The 17,480-nt window shown below is 42.2% G+C and overlaps 1 protein-coding gene across 1 annotated transcript; it reads right to left on the reverse strand.

Moving 5' to 3' along the window:
• Positions 1 to 1,679: 1,679 nt before the first annotated feature.
• On the reverse strand, positions 1,680 to 17,235 carry LOC308640253 (palmitoyltransferase ZDHHC19-like; the record flags this gene model as incomplete). The annotated part of the gene is made up of 8 exons (XM_081312224.1): positions 1,680 to 1,796; positions 3,627 to 3,731; positions 4,216 to 4,247; positions 5,963 to 6,110; positions 10,792 to 10,930; positions 11,265 to 11,335; positions 16,596 to 16,701; positions 17,141 to 17,235. The coding sequence occupies 8 exons, from the start codon at positions 17,233 to 17,235 to the stop codon at positions 1,680 to 1,682; spliced, it is 813 nt and encodes a 270-aa protein (XP_081168350.1).
• Positions 17,236 to 17,480: the final 245 nt, after the last annotated feature.

Genomic DNA, 17,480 nt, shown 5'->3' on the forward strand with positions numbered 1-17,480 from the left:
ATCTTTTATACTGATTTCTTTTAGATTCATTCAATATATTTTATGGCTCCATTTCATCTTTGCCATTAGCCGAGTAGATATTTACTTTTAAATTTTCTTATATTTGCTCTAGTATTTATAAAGTTTTAACTTATCACTGCCTACTTTTAAACACTAATAAAACACTTCACATCAATAACAAGATCCTTAAAATAGTATATTTTCATGGACCACCTACATCTTCTGTGCTATATTTTCATAAAGTTTGCTTCTATATTTGTTTTAAATCTCACATATTTTGTGCTTTAAGCATCCATTTACCTCTTAAAGAGATTAAAAAGTAAGAAAACTATGCTTTATATTTATCTTCATATTTTATAAAATGGCTTTTCTGGATAATAGTATCATTTTTTAGGAGGGAGACTAAATCTATCAGCTTGTCTTCTATTCTTGGCAAGATCTGAATCTCTTAATTCCTAAGTTATTCTTACAAACCAGCAATGTCTCATGATTTTTTTTAAATAATTTTTTTGTAGTTGTAGATGGATACAATACCTTTATTTTATTTATTTATCTTTATGTGGGGCTGAGGATCAAACCCAGGGCCTCACATGTGCTAGGCAAGCGCTTTACCACTGAGCTACAACCCCAGCCTCATCTCATGAGGTTTATAGTGTTGTAACTCCAGAGGGTGCTTCAGAGTTTAGTCAATAATTCACATAAGAGATCTGAGGACATTTTCAAAGACCTGAATCCAGGTTTTGTTTTGTTTTGCTTTTTAAAAGCACAGAGAGAGTTCATATGATCATCTTCTTTCTCATTGTTCATTCATTCATCAAACTTGGATCAATCATTAACTGTCTATTCCAAGCTACAGTGATGAGAATACAAAGATACTATACTTTCTCAGAAGGATCTCTAACTAGGAAGTAGGTTTAAAAAAGTAGATCAAATCCTGGTTTAGGGAGGTGATCAGTCAATCAATGAAACACTTTTTTTTTTAAGAGAGAGAGAGAGAGAGAGAGAGAGAATGAGAATTTTTTTTAATATTTATTTTTTAGTTTTTGGTGAACACAACATCTTTATTTTATTTTTATGTGGTGCTGAGTATCGAGCAAAGAGCCAGTTGTAAGGAATATAGAAAACACAGCCATCTGTCATGAGATGGGAATCCAATGGTGGTCCTCAGAGCCACCACATCACAGTCCAGCCCCCTTAGTACTTCTCTCCCTGGCTCCATCTGAACTCTTTACTGTTGAAATTCTCCTCAGCTGGGGAGGAATTTCACTCTCAACTGTCTTTAGAATGCCATCAAGGGTTTGAGAGAAATGTCAAAATGAGAAATAAAGTACATAATCTGGGGAAGAGGAAAGATCTAAGCTTTAGGTAGCAGAGTTACCCACATTATGAAACAGAGAAAAAACAGAGCAATGGATGATCTCTCTGGAAAAGGGGACAAAACATGGAAAGAAAAAACCCAGTGTGTTAAGTATTCTAACTTTTAAAAAAGACATCGATTTTTATTTTTTAAAAAATTGGTTTTTGATGAGTACACTTTAGGTAAAAACTTTAATTTAATCTTAAATTAATCTTCTCATAGTAAAATATTTTAAACTTGAAGCTTTTTGAAATTATCTCTGAAAGTCAAATGCAAACAGCTGTTTTTCGAACACACATGCACAGATGTGCACACCAGGTCATTAGTCACTCACTGGTCTTGTATGGCCATGTCGTGGGGCAGTGAAAGGCTGCACCTCTCCATCACCATCCTCTGCCTCCATTACTATTGCTGATGTTTCCGGCCCCTTGGTGTTCAGCTGTGTTCAGGAGCAAAGGAAGACAAGCCAGGAAAAGACAAAGATTAAAATGTGACCAGGTCTCCTTTTATTAAACAAATTTTAAGAAGTTATTTTTTCCATACCTAATTTTTAAATGACTAAACCTCACTGCTTACAATATATTCAATTAAAAAATAAAGATGATTTTCTGAAATATGGAAAAGTAAATAAACATATATGATAAATATTCTTGAGTGCTATTTAGAAACATTACATATTTCTTTACCTCATTTTATTTTTTAAACATTTTTTTAAAGTCTGGCTTTGAAATTGCAAACCTCCTAAATCAGCCTCACTACCTTCTGCGATTACACTCATGCTCCACTGAACCCAGCAATACATTACAGTTTATTTTTCCCTTAAATGCATTTGAAATAATCTAGTAGTACATTAAATGGTCATGCCATATTTTAATTAATTTACTACTAATGATATTTGAGTTGACATTTTGCTACATTTTGCTATCAAAATAATGGGACACAATCCATAATCTGTGCTGTTCTATGGTTTCCCTAGGACACACATGCTAAAAATTACATTTCTGCGTCAAAAGGTATGTAAGTGAAAGTAACGTATTCATTTGTGATTTGGGGTAGATATATAAAGGAATTTTTAAACAATTTCTTTTTCTTTTTTTTTTTTTTGGTGTTTTGTGTTTGGGATTAAACCCAGGGCCTTAAGCTGCTTAGTTTAGTGATTAGGTAACACTCCCTCTTGTTATTGAATGTTTGCATCTTTGAATGATCACGCTCCACCATCACGTGACACCCCATGTCACACAGGACAAAAATCTTAGGGTTGTTGTTCTTGGCCTGGAAGCTCTTACTGTCATTTTATATGCACATCTCCTGACTTCACTGTTATTATTTTTAGTTAAATGGTTTTATCTTTCAAAGATACTTTTATAAGAGACAAGACATTTATTTATTCAGGCAGGTAGAGGTACTTTTGACTTTCCTGTATTTGAGGAAGCTGTTAATAGCTTTTGGGAGATAGATTTTTGGGTTGTTTTTTTTTCTATCAGAACTTCATTACACATCATGAAAACCCTTGAAACTGTCTCACAGCTCACTGATGCTCTTGCATTTAAAAGTTGTTTTCATTTCTATCTTTATGTTTCACTGTGGTAGTTTCCACTATAATAATCTATCATTAATCCAGTCTCAAAACATTTTACACAAATATAATACATACCCTCCCTTTCACTTCAAAGAGCCAGTTGTAAGGAATATAGAAAACACAGCCATCTGTCATGAGATGGGAATCCAATGGTGGTCCTCAGAGCCACCACATCACAGTCCAGCCCCCTTAGTACTTCTCTCCCTGGCTCCATCTGAACTCTTTACTGTTGAAATTCTCCTCAGCTGGGGAGGAATTTCACTCTCAACTGTCTTTAGAATGCCATCAAGGGTTTGAGAGAAATGTCAAAATGAGAAATAAAGTACATAATCTGGGGAAGAGGAAAGATCTAAGCTTTAGGTAGCAGAGTTACCTACATTATGAAACAGAGAAAAAACAGAGCAATGGATGATCTCTCTGGAAAAGGGGACAAAACATGGAAAGAAAAAACCCAGTGTGTTAAGTATTCTAACTTTTAAAAAAGACATCGATTTTTATTTTTAAAAAAAAAATTGGTTTTTGATGAGTACTCTTTAGGTAAAAACTTTAATTTAATCTTAAATTAATCTTCTCATAGTAAAATATTTTAAACTTGAAGGCTTTTTGAAATTATCTCTGAAAGTCAAATGCAAACAGCTGTTTTTCGAACACACATGCACAGATGTGCACACCAGGTCATTAGTCACTCACTGGTCTTGTATGGCCATGTTGTGGGGCAGTGAAAGGCTGCACCTCTCCATCACCATCCTCTGCCTCCATTACTATTGCTGATGTTTCCGGCCCCTTGGTGTTCAGCTGTGTTCAGGAGCAAAGGAAGACAAGCCAAGAAAGTCAAAGATTAAAATGTGACCAGGTCTCCTTTTATTAAACAAACTTTAAAAAGTTATTTTTTTCATAGCTAATTTTTAAATGACTAAACCTTACTGGTTACAATATATTCAATTAAAAAATAAAGATGATTTTCTGAAATATGGAAAAGTAAATAAACATATATGATAAATATTCTGGAGTGCTATTTAGACACATTAAATATTTCTTTACCTCTTATTTTATTTTTTTAAACATTTTTTTAAAGTTGTTGATGAACCCTTATTTTATTTATTTGTATGTGGTGCTGAGAATCGAACCCAGTGCCTCATGCATGCCAGGCAAGCCCACTACCACTGAGCCACAACCCCAGCCCTACCTCTTATTTTAGTAATTAAAAAAAATGAAAAACAGATTTCTTTTGGTAACCTTAATTAGAGCAAGAACTATAAGAAATACATCATCAACTTACTGCAGGTGTTCCAGAAGGGAAGCAATCCTTCTCTGAAAATGAAAGGGAAAGGAATGTTAACAATTTACCACAGAAAACTTTTCTATGACAAAAAGAAAAATAATATAAAAGAGGAGCATGTGAAATGTGTTAAAACCGATTTCATTTTAAGTTGAATTACTTCTCTAGAAATATGATAGTAATAGTAACTTAAAAATAAAATTTACATAAGACTCAGCTACTAACTCTTTAATCTTATTGAAACCTTAAAAATACATTTTGAAAAACCTGAATTGATCATTCAAATGACTGGATTTCATGGTATGTAAATTATACTTCAATCAAGTTATTAAAATGTAATGGAGTCCCAGCCTGGTAATTCCAAGCCTATAATCCAAGGGGCTCAAGAGGCAGAGACAGGAGGATCTTGTGTTCAAAGCCAGCCTCAGCAATTTAGCTAGGTGCTTAGAAACTCAATGCGACCCTGCCTCTACATAAGATACAAAATAGAGCTAGGGATGTGGTTCAGGGGTTGAGTGCCCCTGGGTTCAATCCCTGGTACCCTGCCCCCACCAAAGTGTAAGGAAAACCATACCCACCCAAGCTGTATTAAAATAAAACATTCCTTGTTTAAGATACTTCCTTAAGCAGTAAAGGTGATAGGACAAATATTCTTGAGTATCAAGGAGCAAGGGGATATAAAGCCACCAAACATGGCAACTGGGAAAAGAATTCTTTTTGACATGGTTTGTTTCTTTGTAAAATGCAACTTACTAGTTGATGCAGAAGTTCTAGGTAAAAGTACGAGCTTTTCCTAAGGATACCAGGTAAGTTATTTATAGAAAAAGATAGATCAGTATTACTTGCAAAGAAGTCTACTTCTTTTTTGAACATAGCCTTTTTCTCTGTGATGGTGTAAACATATTAAATACAATTAATCCAACCACATATGATTTTTGCATACTTAGATTATTTTTAAAAACTATATATATGACTATAGAGACGGAAAACATATTAAATAAAAATTATATTTCTTGGGGTTGTAATGGGCAAAATCTACTCAGAGAGAAATGGGAGAAATTATTTTGCATCTTTTAATGTACAGTGCAAAGAAGAGAAAGCAGGAGAACCAGTGTAGGGAAGGAGAATCTAACTAAATCTCCAAAGACATTCCAGGGATCGCTCAACCAACTGCACCACGTGGACTTCATTCCCATGCTGCCTTACACAAACTGTTGTTAAAAATCCAGTATATTTCAACTCTTACCCACTTAGATACTAATTCTGAGGAATAAATCCTTTGAGGTAAGGTATTTATTTTTATGTATTTGCATGTAATTTTTGAATAGAAAATACTTTTTATTTCAAGGTCTATGCATTTATAAAGCAAAAATTCCTTCTAGGCCACTGACAATAAACATATCTCTAGCATAAACATGTCTAGAAATCCACAATTTTTCCTTCTCGACTAAAAATCATTTAAACCCGTGAGGAGGAAAAAAAAAACCCAAGTAAATGTAACAACATGGAACAAGAGTGAATCCCACTACCATGTTGTATTATAATGTATAATATGGAAAACTATGTAACAGATCCAATTCCATTTCTAACAAAATTATGAGATCAATGAAATCCTCAATCTCCAGATGATGTTCAAGAGACATCCCGACAGTTGATTAAAAGAGTATCTATGTAGGAGAAATAGGAACAATACAGTTTAGCCAAGTTTCCATGGGATTCAGTCTTTTACCACTGTCTGATGTCTCACCAGTAGGAGGAAATCTGCGATTTTTCTTTTTCAAGGTGTTGGCGTTATAATACTTGTTGACACCCCGCACAGCTAGAGGATGCTCTGTTGGCTTTCCTTTGAGGATCCTGAAGGTTTGTGGCAACTGAGCCCCCTGCTCTGGCATGCCCTAACAAAGAGAAATTCAGACATGAGTTGTGGTTTGAATTGCTCTAATACTATCAATTTTCAGAGATAAACATCAACATACATAAAACAAACCCATACACATAATTTTAGATTTGACTAAATTCTAAATGGTCTCGTTTTCTAATACTCTACTTTTCCATATTTATTTTGTAAACCAACAGGAAAGATCCAAACAGAGGAATGGGAATGGAGTGCTGGGTTTGTTTGGGGAGAGGGACAGAAGTGTCAAACCTGTATTTCCTCTTGTTCATCACCTACCAGAGTAGCTCCTAATTGAAAAGGCTTAAGCCAAGAGCAAAAGTCAGGAGACAGCAAACAGAAAGAAGGATCCTTTCTTATGTCTGGTTCTGCTCTAGGCTTTAGACAGAGAACACATGATGGCAGCCCCATTCCAACCTCAGTAATTCAGGGAATACAAATGTAGGGTTTTGAAACCAAGAACCCACTTTATACAGTGATTACTGTTTCAGATCTTTTTTGGTGGGGAGGAGGAGGAGTACCAGGGATTTAATTCAGGGGCACTCAACCACTCAGCTATACCCTCAGCCTTTTTATTTTTTGAGACAGGGGTCCCACTAAATTGCTTAGTTCCTTGCTTAGTTGCTGAGTCTGGCTTTGAATTGCAAACATCCTTAATCAGTCTCACAAACTGCTGGGATTACAATCATGCTCCACTGAACCCAGCAATACATTACAGTTTTTTCCCCTAAATTCATTTCAAATAATCTAGTAGTACATTACATGGTCATGTCATATTTTTAACCAATTTACTACTAATGATATTTGAGTTGATTTTTTAATACATTTTGCTAGCTAAATAATGGGACAAAACCCATAATATGTGCTGTTCTCTGGTTCTCCAAGGACACACATGCTAAATATTACATTTCTGAGTCAAAATGTATGTATGTTAAAAAGTAACATATTCATTTGTGATTTGGGATATACACATAAAGGGTTTTTAATTTTTTTTTTTTATTTTTGCTGTTTGGTATTTGGGATTAAACCCAGGGCATCAAGCTGGCAAGCACCTGCTAAACATTACCACAAGTTACCTGTAGTCCCAAGGTCTTAATGTTATGGAGTCAATTTGGCTTTTTTCCTCCCCCATCTGCTGGACTGGGGACTGAATCAAGGGGTGTTTTAACACTGAGCTTCATCCCCAGTCCCTCTACCCTTTTGCAAATTTGGGACAAGAGTCTGGTTAAGACCCCAACACCTGCATCTAATCTGTGATCATCCTACCACTACCTGGAGCCTCTGGGATTACAGGGGTGAACCAACATGCTTGGCTACACAAGTTATTATTATTATTATTATTATTATTATTATTATTATTATTATTATCATTATTACTATTATTATGCAGGATTTATGGTCTCACCATTTTCCCCAGGCTTATCTCAAACTCATGGACTCAAGTGATCTTTGTGTATCAGTCTGCAGAGTAGCTGGAAATACAGGCATGTGCCACAAAGCCCAGCTTTCATGTTTATTTAAAAAAAAACATTAGTTGTAGATGGACACAATACCTTTATTTTATTTATTTTTATGTAGTGCTAAGGCTCTAATCCAGGACTTCATGTGTGCTGGGCAAGCACTGTAACAGTGAGCCACATCCCCAGCCCTAATGTTTTTATTCTTTGTTTTTGGAAGTACTAGGTATTGAAGCCAGGAGCATTATACCACTGAGCTACATTCCCAGCCTTTTTACTCTGAGATAGGGTTTGCTAAAACTGCCCAGGCTGGTCTCAAACTTATGATCCTTCTGCCTCAGCTTCCTGAGCTACTGGGATGATAGGCAGACTTCACTATGCCCAGTCATCTTAAATTGCTGTTTTTTATTCTGGGATTCCTATCACATGTAAAATGTCTTATCAATATGAGATTGTACAGCCAAGTGTGGTGGCTTGCACCTGTAATCCCCCCTGCTCAGAAATCAGGAGCAGGAGAGTCACTGCAGCCCACAAATTTGAGACCAGTCTGAGCATCAGAGGAAGCCCCACCTCACGCCCCAAAAAATGGAAAAAAAAAGAGATAAAAGTGGGGTACTCTAATAACTAACAGTGAGAAAATAACCCAAATTTAAATGTAAGGTCTCTGGTGTGGCTCAATGGTAGAGCTCTTGCCTAGCATGCTCAAGGACATGAGTTTTCATGCTTATTCATACTAGCCCCAAAGCAGAAATCTAAAATCTCCTAATCCTTCTATATAATGAAATATATATATGTGTGTGTATATATCTTTATATCTATGTGTGTGTGTGTGTGTGTGTGTGTATACACACACTTTCCCCCAGCACTGGGGGGTTGATCCTAAGGACATCCTACCACTTGGCTTTTTCCCTAGCTCTTCTTATTTTGAGATACAGTCTTGCTAATTGCAGAGGCTGGCCTAAAGCTGCCTCAGTTCCTGACTTGCTGGAATTTGTCATGTGCCACCAAACCCAATTTACAATCCCTTTTCTAGCCACTCCAGTGGTGCACACCTGCCTTCCAGGACTCAGCACACTGACATAGGAGGTTTTGCTTGACCTCAGAAGTTCAAGACTGACCTGGCCAACATACTGGGAACTCCACCTCAAACAAACAGAAAACCCACAAAACTGATGGTCAATTTTTCTTTCCTTTTCCACATCTGAGGATTGAATTGTTATCATTGACTTACATGCCCAAAACTTTTTTTTTTTGATACAGAAAACAATTCTCTTTAAGTTACTGATCCTTGACTTGTGATCCTCCTGCCTCAGTTTCTTGAGTAGCTGGGCTTATAGATGGGCACCCCTGTACCCAACTGTATTATCAGTTTTCAAGTGTGCAGTAAATTAACTGGAACAACCTTATTGACCATTATATCTCCAAAACTTACTCATGTTTAACTGAAACTTTGTAATTTCTGAGTAATCTACTACCCTATTAGGACTCACAATAAACAAGTTCCCTTCCTATTATATGAAATCTTTTCCGGCGCACTTGGTATTATCCACGCTCGTGGGTATTGTCCATCTGCAGCCCTTGCCAGGAAGCCAGCCAGGTCAGTCACTGTGATTATTACTGTTGCCACATTTTAAGGATGAGAGACATGCTGAAAGTCTTGCCCAAGGGCAAAGAGTCATGCAGTGTTGGTTCCTGAGCTTGATTCTCCAGAGAGCAAGGATCTTCCCTTCCAGGAGGGATCTGTCCCAGCCCCTCAGAGCCTCCACCCACACTTCCCTGAACCTAGGACACATAGGCACAGCTGCCATAGGAAGCAGCACAAAATATGTGTATATAACAGACATGGGGGTCTTGGCACTCTCAACAAGGGAGTGAGGGCTCAGGAACAAGAGACCCCCACATGGGGGTCAGGAGATGAACTTATGGTGCATGTCCTGGCATTGCTGGGTGTGAAGGGAGAATAGGAGGCCAAGCCTCCCTTGGAAGCCTCCCAATGCACCACTGGGCTGATGAGAAGCTAAAAACAGAGTCAGTACATGGGGTTCTCCCTAACCTCCACCCCACAGCTCACAGTCAAGTCCCTGGATGCCTAGAGGCAGGACAAGGGGGAGGGCTGGCACCACATCACGGCAAGGGACCATGGGGGGCACTGTGGGTTACCCACCCCTGCCACAGTCTTGGCTGGGCACAGAATCACGAGCCACCACACAGCTTTGTAGATTCAAACAACAATTCTCACACCGAACTCACACCGGCCTCTACACACACGTTCTGGGGAAATCCAGTTCTGCTGCCCAATTCACCTAATCCACGAGGCTTTTTTTCCAATATACCATTTGAATCTCAGGAGAACTCAACGGGAACAAGCAGCAGGAACACCCTAATCCCGGCAGCAATAATCTTCAACCTCCAACTTCCCTAAAACCCCTATTGTCTTAAACCGGGAACGCCCTAAACCCAAGGACCGGGATACTTCCTCAAAACTGATCAGCTCTAAACCTGGATCCGCCTTGGTCCTTGAGCAAGGTCACCTTACATGCAATGTCAACAGCGAAATCCATTTAACATGGGGTATGCTAGCAAGGAAATTTTGATGCGTCATTCCTACTTGGCAATGGCCCTCAGCATCAAGCACACCCCACTGTACACCTAATGTTTCACACAAATGTTTCACATTGTATGTCAAAAATTTCCATAAATAAAGAACCTGGAGTGCTGGGGTTGTGGCTCTGGGGTAGAGTGCTTGCCTAGCATGCATGAGGAACTAGGTTCAATCCAAGGCACCACATAAAAATAAACAAATAAAATAAATGTGTCCATCTACAACTAATATTTATATATGTACATACATACACACACACACAAACAACACACATACACACACACACACACACACATATAAAAGAAACAGAATTTTCTTTAAAACATAAACTACTGGACTAGTCTCAGTCCTCATTAATAGATGAGGAAACTGGGGACCAAAAAAGTAAGGACTGGCACAAAGCCAACCAGAAAGTGTGTTTCAGTCTTTTCTCTTTCTCTATCCAGGGACACCTGGGTGTGCTCTGAAGCCCTGTGACCTGGACCCTGCACGCTCCAGGTCCATAATCCCACTCCTTATGCTCCAAGTGCTTCAGCTCCAGGGCCTGCCCCACATGGGGGCTTCCCCCAACATATGTGCAACCACAGACCCTCATGGTTCAAAGCACACCCGATACTCCTTACCTTCTGTACAGGTGCAGCCTTGCCACTCCTTGGGGGGGCCTGAGTGGCAGACCTGGGCCAAAGGAGGTCTTTAAGGTGTTCTTTTGGCCCCCAGTTGGTCCCCTCGTCCACCTGAAGGCAGACCGCCTCGGACATGTACCTGGGAAGCAACAGGCCAAATGCAAGGAGTCACTACCCACCTTGGCCTGGTCTCCCTGACCACTCTCACCCTCAGCTGGGAAAGCACAGAGCCCAGGAGCCTTATCCAGGCTGCCATTCCCCTCGAGCACAATTCTTGGGGCAAGAACCTACAACACCAAGGAAGAGTGAAATTCCCAGAAACTCCCAGAGTGCCCTGGAGAAAACCCCAAAAGAAAGGAACAGGGAGTGTTAAGGCTGGGAGCTGGGGACAGGGATCAGGGAACTAGACCCAGCTTCACCCCACCCCACCAGCCCCAGGGTCCACCACTTGAGCCCTTGGTTTACCAACTCACTTGGGTCCCAGGGGTGCACATAGTGCGATGTAGCAGTTTCTTGGGCAGCCCACATTGAATGCCTTGTCATACTGGAGGGAGATGAGGAAGGGAAGAGGAGCTCAGAATCAGCAGGACTGGGCACGGCCATCTCCCAGGGACCCTCGCTAAGTTGGTCAGTTAATCCAGGGCTCAACCTGGGCCTGTGGCCAGGCTCTAGGTACAGGGGTGCCCAAGAGTGACCCAGGGCCTCCTGCCCTCCCAGGCTCCCAGGAAGCGTGACCTCCCTCGACCCACTTGTGAGCAGCTGTCCCCAGACAGTGCTGACCCAGCACCCACCTCTCCTGCCTTCTCAGGGCTCTCAACCCCTAGTGCTTCCTTTTGCAGGATCCTTGCTGTGTCTCCATTGGCCTCACCTGTCCTCTCACCTCATCCTTCCAGGTACCTTTTAAGATCTGTCTCGTGCTGTTCTGCTCAACTGATCCAAATATAGTGTCACCACCCCACTCCCACTTGACTCTCTTACCTCTCAATTTTTCTAAAAATCTACCTTCATGAGTTTCACTATCTGGGAGACCAGTGGCAGCAGGGGATGCCCAGACATATTTCCCTAGTCAAAAATCAGATTTCCCAGGAAAATCTGAGCTGAAGACCTTCAGTACACAAAGCAGGAAAGGTCATGTCCTTCCCAGGACTCTGACTGGCTTCTCCTCTCCCTTATTCTACTTTCTCTTTCCCCTGAGCCCATCCATCAGCCTCGACCACTCCTCCTTCCAGAACAGGTTGAGTTTCACCCCAACTTCATGAGCTTTAGGTAGCAAATACTCTGTTAGAATGGAAAGTGGCCCAGCAGCACCTCTATCCACCCCAAGTCTCCAATGGCCTACAAATGAAGACTTTCATCTTCAACACTCTCCTCCCCTGAAGGAAAGATGATTCCACATCAGAACAGCTCTGGAATATGTCCAAAAAGCAACTCGAATCAATGTCCTCTATGAGGTTCTGCCTCCTTTAAGGTGTTCACAGTACTTAAGAAATGAGTATACCACCAGGTACAGTGGCACACACCTGTAACCCCAGGGAATTGGGATTTTGAGGCTGGAGGATCACAAGTTCAAGGCCAGTCTCAACAACTTAGCAAGGCCCTCAACAATTTAGTGACACCCTATCTCAAAACAAAATAGAGCAAGGATTAGGGATGCAGCTTTGGTGGTAAAGCACCTGTGGGTTCAATCCCTAGTACCAGAAGAAATAAATTAATTAATAGCGGAGCATTAAAATATTACAGAACCTTTAAACTTAGAGAAAGAATATTTGATTAGATTTATATCATGTGTAGAAAATATTGATCGTACATAAAGTATAGAAAATGTTTAAGGAATGATAGTAAATTTCGAAGAACTGAGCAGTAAATGTGAATACCATCCTCTCCCCAACATGGAACCCTATCACACACAAGTCGAATCCAACAGCTCTGAGGCACCCAGACCAGCCTCTCTCACTGGCTTCACTCTTGGGGCTCCTGCTCCAATTCTGTGTCTCAAACACCCTCACACTCCACAGGACCAAAATCCAGCAGCATCTTCTTCTTGCCCCATCTTCTGCCCAACTTCCTGCTGCCTCTCCTTCTTCCCCTTATCCTGGGGGGTCAGGACACCATTCTTCGCTGTTCCTTTCCTCTTTCCTTCTATCCCCAAATGTTGGTTCTTCTGTTTGATGGTTCACTCATTAATTCAGATGTCTTTTCTCTGTGTGCTGGGGTTTGAAGAATTCAGGTCCTTGCACATGCTAAGCACACACTCTACCACTGAGATGCACCCCCATCAGAAATATTTCAGGGCATCAAAAATGCTTCTGTCCAACCAGGCACGGTGGCACACACCTGTAATCCCAGTGACTTGGGAAACTGAGGCAGGTCTGAGACCAGCCTCAGCAACCTAGTGAGACCCTGATTCATAATAAAAAGGAGCAGGGACTGGGAATGTAGCTCAGTGGTAAAGTGCCCCTTGGTTTAATACCGAGTAGCAAAAAACCAAAGCCCAGTCACTGCACTGGGGATGGAAAGCACACCACAAACAGCATGGCCAGCCTACTTTCAGTGGGTGAGGGCAGCTGCAACCCAAGGCCCTGTGCACCAAGGGGAGTGGAAAGGGAAGAGCAGAGAGAGAGTATCATGGGAACCATGTAGGCAACCCAGCTCACACCACCCAGGTACATGCAGAGGAGAAGCCCAGAGAGTTAAGTGCTGAGACAGCGACTTCTGGTTTCAGAGGCTGTGTCTAGACCAGAGAGAGTAGTCTGAAGATGTCTGCTGAATTTGGCCATTAATGAGAGCATCATCCTGACAGCAAGGGCTGGGCTGACTTGGGCCAGGAAGTGAAGGGGAGGCTAGTGAACAAGGTCAACTCTGTCAGGAAATAAGGCCCAGAACATACAACAGGTGGAGTAGAGGCCTGGGATGTTAAGGCTGGGACTTGTATGTCTTTTAATCTGAGCACAAACATGTGTAGATGACCATGGGAAGGAATGGTAGTGATGTAACAGCAGCACACAGGGCACTCTCTGGTACCAGTCACTGTTCTATGAGGTTTACATGAATTAACCCATAATTCCCTGTTTTACAGATAGAGAAATTGAGTGACCAGGGGCTGAGTAGCATACCCCAGGTCTCCCTGCTGGTCAGTTCTAGAGCTGCGATTTGAACTTATGTGGTCTTCACCAGAGTCTTTGCCACCAACCACCAAGCAAGTGAGTCTAGGAGGAGTTGAAGTCAGGGAATGGAGTATGGTGGGAGTGAAAGTTGGAGCATGGGATCAGTGCCTGAAATTAGTGCTGCCAAGAATAGAAAGGAGCCCTGTCTGGTGAATCTTAGAGTGCAGACCACATTTAGGTCCCTTGAGACTTGGGGATGCTGGACTTGGAAGGCCTCACTCTGAGCAGAGGAGGAAGGGCGATGGCCTATGGCCTGATCTATGGCTGGAAGAACCACAGGATGGAGAAAGGGAAAAGGCTGCCAGGCAAACTCAATGATGATAATAGAAGCTGGAGACAGGAGAAGACAGGCAGACCATAGGGCTGAGGAATAAGGGCCAAGCACAGGAGTCACAGGTGGGAGGGAACCAAATATGGCAGTGGTGGGGTGGTGACTAAAAGGATGGGAGGTTATGAGCAGACAGGCTCCTCTGTCTGTTCAGCTGCCTCAGGGTCTGCAACTTCCCCTCCCCCACTGATGCTGTCCACCAGTCTTCCTGAAAGAGACTTTAGTTAAGTGATTGCCATACTAAAGGAATCCCAGGGCAAAGATGCCCACTCCTATCATTCCTACTGGATGCTCAAAGAAAAAGCAATAAAGACACAGATGGGGAAGAAAGCAATGAAACTGCTCCACAGGACATGAGGTTCCATTCAGAGTGAACAACAATGAATGCTGGGGAAGAAGCTCAGTGGTCGAGTACCCCTGGTTCGCTCCTCAGTGCTGGAAAAACATCAACACTAAGGACTCCTGCTCTTTGGAAGATGCGATGAAGAAAATGAAATGTCAAGCCATGAATTGCAAGAAAAGATTTGCAACACATAGATCTGAATCCAGTATAGAGAACTCCTGAAACTCAATAAGAAAAAAACAGTTTTTTTTTTAAATAGGCAAAAGTTTGGAGCAAACACTTCACCATCAATATACCCATGGCTTATAAGACACGAAAATATGCTCAACATCATTAGTCATTAGGAAAATACAGAGTGGAGCCCTAGTGATATACCACTACTCATTTATTAGACAGGGTACAATTTGAAAACAAAAAAGAATAGTGACCAATGACAGTGTCAAATGCTAGTGAGGATGTGGAGCAACTGGAATTCTCATTCATTGCTGGTACAAAATAGAAACAGTAGAGTTGTTTTCTAAAACGTCCCATATGTTTATCTTATGACTCAGCAATGCTACCCTTAACAATTTACCCAACAGAAATGAAAACTTATGTCCACATGTCTATGCATCAATGGTTGTTGTAGCAGCTTTATTTATAACTGCCTGAAACTGGCTGGGCACAGTTCCCCATGACTTTAATGGCTTGGGAGGCTAAGGCAAGTGGGTGACAAGTTCAAAGCCTCAGTAACTTAGGAAGGCCTTTAGCAACTTAGTAAGACCCTTTCTCAAAATTTTAAAAATTTTTCCAAAAGAAAACATAAGGGTGCTGGCGGTGGGGGTGGGTGAGGCTGGGATTGTTGCTCAGTGGTTAAGCACCTCTGGGTTCAATCCCTGGTACAAAAACAAAACAAAAATTCTTCCAAAACCTAGATGCAAAGTAAAAAAATCCTTCAATTGGTGAATGTACAAATAGTCTGTAGGGAAATACAATACTACACAGAAACAAAAGACAATAAACTACTGATGTGAGCAACTACATAGATGAATCTCAAATGCATCGTGCTCAGTGAATGAAGCCAGACTAGAAAGCCCACAACACCATTTATGCATGATTCCGGAAAGAGAAAAACCACAAGGACTCAGGGAGAGAAAATGACAACAAGAGATGAAAGGATTTTCTGTGTAATGAAACTGGTTAACCTTGATCTTGGTGGAGAATACACGATGTCATTTGTCAAAATCCCTAACTATAGACTAAAAAGGGTGAATTTTACTGGTTGTAATTACCCCTCAATGAATGACATTTTTACAAACTTTTACCATGGCTCCCAGGTTTCCACTTCTTCCAAACGGAATTCCACGCTTGGCTTTCTGGGCCTTTCTAATCTTGACCCCCATGGGGTCAACCTCATTGCCATGTCACCTTGTGCTTGAACTAGATCCATTTCTTCATCATTCTGTTAACACCCTACTTTCAGATTTCTGTGCCTTTCTACAAAATTGTACCTCTCACAGTCAATGCCCTCCTGTCTGCCTCTCCAAAAGCACACCTAGGACAGAGAGTGGCATGTTCTCCTCTACAGCATGGGCTCCACCAAACTCCCAGTCTCTTCCAGTCGGCTACACCACTCAGGACTGACCCCTCTCTCAGAGTGTTCCTGGTGTCTCCCGGTGTTATTCTGATGGCAGGTTGCTTATCAACACAAGTGCACGATGTACTTACTCACCCCTACACCGATCCCTCAAATAACCACCACCTAGAACACCCAGCACACAGTAGGCTTTCAATGCAATGCACCCAGGAGGCAGAATGGCCCCAAGCTCCAGGGTATAGAAATATCTGAGCTGCATCTTCAGAGGTGGGTCTGGAAGGACTCATGAGGCATCATCAGGGCCAAGGGCAGTGGAGAAAGCGCACAAAGTGTCTAATTGAAGAGGTGCAAGATGCCTCCACACAGCCAAAGGCACACGCACTCACCGCTTACCTTCTCCTCATAGGGTCGCCTGGCGGTGCCCACCGCCACTGCCTTGATGAACAATTGCAGGATGAGCGGGACCAGGAGGGCCCCAGCAGGTACAGCCACTAGGATGCTGTGCACAGGCTAAGAAGGGAAGCCATGGAAGAGCTCCTCCCTGGCCCCACTTTCGACCCCACTGCTCCCTCCTTCCCTCCCTCCTGCCCCAGCTAGCACCGCCCACTGCTCTCCCTCCCTGTACTGGACAGTTAGTCCAATACACCCAAGGGAAACCTCCCTCCACCACACTGTCCTCCCACCTGTCCCTTTTCAACTTTCATTACCCTACTCTGTGGGCCCCTAGATTCTTAACTTCACAGGCATCCTACCCCGCCCATGTCCCTGACCCCACTGGCCTTCCAAATGTCCTTCACAGGTCCTCCCCAGTGACTTCTCCCTCTAGCCCCGTCCACCTCAGCCCCTCCCCTGTCACCCTGACCCTCCTGGGCTGTTTGCCTCTCCCTCCCCACCACACCAGCTCTTCCCAGTGTGGGCCCTTGGGACTGTGTGGATACGTCATGGTTTTGTCCAAAAACGCCATGTTCCTCCTGCGTATGATGAAAACCACGCAGGTGGCCAGCACGGTACCCAGATAGAGGCACAGGGACATGAGGAGTAGCAGGTAGAGCCGGATGTTTCGGTGCCCTACGCAGTTATTCACCCACCTGCAATGGTGGTCGAACTCCTAGGGGAGAGGAGGCAGGTCTGAGGGTCCTTCTGGAATGGCCTCCATCACCCCCTAATCCTGGGGCCTCCCCTGCGCAGCCCTCTAGGCCGCCTGCTCTTGACCTTACATAAGGGTTCCCATCTCAGCGAGAACCTGGCATTTCCATGGTGAGAGCACAGTTAGGACCC

This window comes from Spermophilus citellus (assembly GCF_964194105.1).
Source record: "Spermophilus citellus genome assembly, contig: SCAFFOLD_91, whole genome shotgun sequence".
Classification (NCBI taxonomy): domain Eukaryota; kingdom Metazoa; phylum Chordata; class Mammalia; order Rodentia; family Sciuridae; genus Spermophilus; species Spermophilus citellus.